This window comes from Cyrtonyx montezumae, unplaced genomic scaffold, assembly GCF_038088225.1.
Source record: "Cyrtonyx montezumae isolate F1298 unplaced genomic scaffold, pur_monq_1.0 scaffold_14, whole genome shotgun sequence".
Taxonomy (NCBI): Eukaryota; Metazoa; Chordata; class Aves; order Galliformes; family Odontophoridae; genus Cyrtonyx; species Cyrtonyx montezumae.
Genome location: NW_027071870.1, coordinates 12,374,949 through 12,378,443, shown reverse-complemented (window position 1 = coordinate 12,378,443; position 3,495 = coordinate 12,374,949). Strand labels below are relative to the sequence as shown.

Genomic DNA, 3,495 nt, shown 5'->3' with positions numbered 1-3,495 from the left:
TAAGGCGTGCCGGGGTCGGCTCCGAGCTCACCGCCCAGAGCGGCGCGATTGGCGGCCGGGGCGCTGGGGGCGGGGCCCGGCGGCGCTCGCTATAAATATTCATGAGAGCGCGGCGGCCGGACTGGCGCTGCCGGGGCCGAGGAGTGAGAAGTTGCGCCGAGGCGCTGCCGCGCTCTCCCCGGGGCTCAGGTGGCGAACGCGGCCAGAACGGGAGCGGAGCGAGCGGCGGCCCCGCCCTGCCCGGCCCCGGCTGGCGGCAATCAGCGGAACGCAGCGCTCGTGCGGGCGGCGGGACGAGCCGCTCCGGCCGCGGCTGCCGCGGCCGATCGAGGCGGTGGGAGCGCGGGGCGCAGCGCCTCGTCCCGGAGCCGCCTCGGCCATATTGACCGCGCCGCGCGGGGACCGGGAGCGAAACTTCTCTTGGCAGCCGTGAGAGCCCTCCCGCAGCCCGGAGACATGCGAGGCCGGCTGAGCGGCCTCCCCTGAGCGGAGCACCCTTCTCCCCCACCCCCCTCCTCTCCGCCGGGCGCGGGGCCGCCCCTCACCTGCCGGGGCCGCGGCGCGGGACGGGAGGAGGGGAGGCGGCCGTGCCCGCCGGCGCCCAGCATGGAGTGGAGCTACCTGTTGGCCGTCACCCCGCTGCTCGCCGCCCTGGCCCTGCTGCAGCGTGCAGGCTGTGCCGCCGCCTCGGCCGCCGCCGCCGCGTCGTCGTCCTCGTCGTCTTCGTCGGCCAAGGAGCTGTCGTGCCAGGAGATCACCGTGCCGCTCTGCAAGGGCATCGGCTACAACTACACCTACATGCCCAACCAGTTCAACCACGACACGCAGGACGAGGCCGGGCTGGAGGTGCACCAGTTCTGGCCGCTGGTGGAGATCCAGTGCTCCAGCGACCTGCGCTTCTTCCTGTGCAGCATGTACACCCCCATCTGCCTGGAGGACTACAAGAAGCCGCTGCCGCCCTGCCGCAGCGTCTGCGAGCGGGCCAAGGCGGGCTGCGCGCCGCTCATGCGCCAGTACGGCTTCGCCTGGCCCGACAGGATGCGCTGCGACCGGCTGCCGGAGCAGGGCAGCCCCGACACGCTGTGCATGGACTACAACCGCACCGACCTCACCACGGCCGCGCCGCCGCCCGCCAAGCCCCCCCCGCGCGGCTCCCGGCCCGGCGGCCCCGCCAGGGTGCCCCCCCCTCCCGCCGCCGCCGTCCCACCCCCCGCGGCCGAAGCCCCGCGCCCGCCGCCGCCGCCCTGCGAGCCGGGCTGCCAGTGCCGCGCTCCCATGGTGTCGGTGTCCAGCGAGCGGCACCCGCTGTACAACCGCGTGAAGACGGGGCAGATCGCCAACTGCGCGCTGCCCTGCCACAACCCCTACTTCAGCCCCGACGAGCGCGCCTTCACCGCCTTCTGGATCGGCCTGTGGTCCGTGCTCTGCTTCCTCTCCACCTTCGCCACCGTGTCCACCTTCCTCATCGACATGGAGCGCTTCAAGTACCCCGAGCGGCCCATCATCTTCCTGGCCGCCTGCTACCTCTTCGTCTCGCTGGGCTACCTGGTGCGCCTGGTGGCCGGCCACGAGAAGGTGGCGTGCAGCGGCGGCGCGGGCGCGGGCGGCGCGGGGCCCGGCGCGGCGGGGGCGGGCGGCGGCGCGGGAGCGGCGGGGGGGCGCGGGGCGGCGGGCGGCGCGGCGGAGCTACAGCCCGAGCTGGCGGTGGCCGAGCACGTGCGCTACGAGAGCACGGGGCCGGCGCTGTGCACCGTGGTCTTCCTGCTCGTCTACTTCTTCGGCATGGCCAGCTCCATCTGGTGGGTCATCCTGTCCCTCACGTGGTTCCTGGCGGCCGGCATGAAGTGGGGCAACGAGGCCATCGCCGGCTACGCGCAGTACTTCCACCTGGCCGCCTGGCTGCTCCCCAGCGTCAAGTCCATCGCCGTGCTGGCGCTCAGCTCCGTGGACGGGGACCCGGTGGCCGGCATCTGCTACGTGGGCAACCAGAGCCTGGAGAACCTGCGGGGCTTCGTGCTGGCTCCGCTGCTCATCTACCTGGCCATCGGCTCCATGTTCCTGCTCGCCGGCTTCGTCTCGCTCTTCCGCATCCGCAGCGTCATCAAGCAGCAGGGCGGCCCCACCAAGACCCACAAGCTGGAGAAGCTGATGATACGTCTGGGCCTCTTCACCGTGCTCTACACCGTGCCGGCCGCCAGCGTGGTCGCCTGCCTCTTTTACGAGCAGCACAACCGGCCCCGCTGGGAGGCCACGCACAACTGCCCTTGCCTGCGCGACCAGCAGCCCGACCAAGCCCGCCGCCCTGACTACGCCGTCTTCATGCTTAAGTACTTCATGTGCCTGGTGGTGGGCATCACCTCCGGCGTCTGGGTCTGGTCGGGCAAGACCCTCGAGTCCTGGAGGGCCCTGTGCACCCGCTGCTGCTGGGCCAGCAAAGGTGCTGCCGTGGCAGGGGGCACGGGAGCAGGAGTGGGCGGGCAGGCCGCCATCGCTGCTGCTGGAGGACTCGGGGCTGGTGGAGGCGGCTCCTTGTACAGCGATGTCAGCACTGGCCTGACGTGGAGGTCTGGCACTGCCAGCTCCGTCTCCTACCCCAAGCAGATGCCTCTGTCTCAAGTGTGAGGAGGGGGGAAAGAGGCCATAGGTTAGGGAATGAGGGACACTGGCCTGCCTGAAATGCCCCCTCGCTGTTTGGTGCCATTAATGAACCACTAATGGTCCTTATTAGCCACAGCTTGTATAGAACAATGCAGCTGGCAGAGGCCCCAGGCTCCGGCCCCCTCCTCCTTCCCCTCCATTCATATGCAGGGAGCATGTACTTCAAGGAGCCAGCATATTATTTTGCTGGCAGAGGAGGGCAGGGGCTCACCCGTGTCTTGCAGAGGGCGAGGCGGGAGCGGCTCCCGATTCACTCTGGACTAACAGCAGCTTCTGGGAAGGAGGGCCTTCCTCCCCCATCCAAAATGGGAGTCTGCTGGAACTACAGGTTTTTAGGATATCGGTGACCAGGCAAATGCCTTATAACAGACTGAATCAAAACATGTCTTAATTACACACCCCAGATAAATACGGGTTTCCTACATTAAAGGATGTATTTATATAATTATTTGTTACCTTGTACAGATGTGTAAAATATGTATATATCCAAAGCTATACAGTCTGTAAATTTTTTTTGTAAAAAAGTTTAGAGGCTACCCCTGTAAGAGCAAATATGAGTATTCTATTTTGTCAATAAAATGACTTTTGATAAATGACTTCTTCAGGCTTTTCCCCTACTCCTGCCCTGGTTATTGCAGCAGCTGTGTCTGTGGGTGGTTCTCACCAGTGAGGGTCTGAAGGAGGAGCTCCACTTCTGTCTGAGTAATAGGTGGCCAGCTAGGATAAGGTAGAGGAATATCTCAGCATAAGAAAAACAAGCGATTCTAAAAAGTATTTGCCAGAACTGGGGGGTATCTCACCACCGTTCCCTGGTATTGAACAGCGACAGTATCTTCA

General features: G+C 65.8%; 1 protein-coding gene across 1 annotated transcript; it reads left to right on the top strand.

Annotated features, from left to right (window-relative positions):
- The first annotated feature begins 516 nt into the window (after window positions 1-516).
- On the top strand, window positions 517-3,254 carry FZD8 (frizzled class receptor 8). The gene has a single exon (XM_065731499.1). The coding sequence runs from the start codon at window positions 607-609 to the stop codon at window positions 2,620-2,622; it is 2,016 nt and encodes a 671-aa protein (XP_065587571.1). The 5' UTR covers window positions 517-606; the 3' UTR covers window positions 2,623-3,254.
- The last annotated feature ends 241 nt before the right edge of the window (window positions 3,255-3,495 follow it).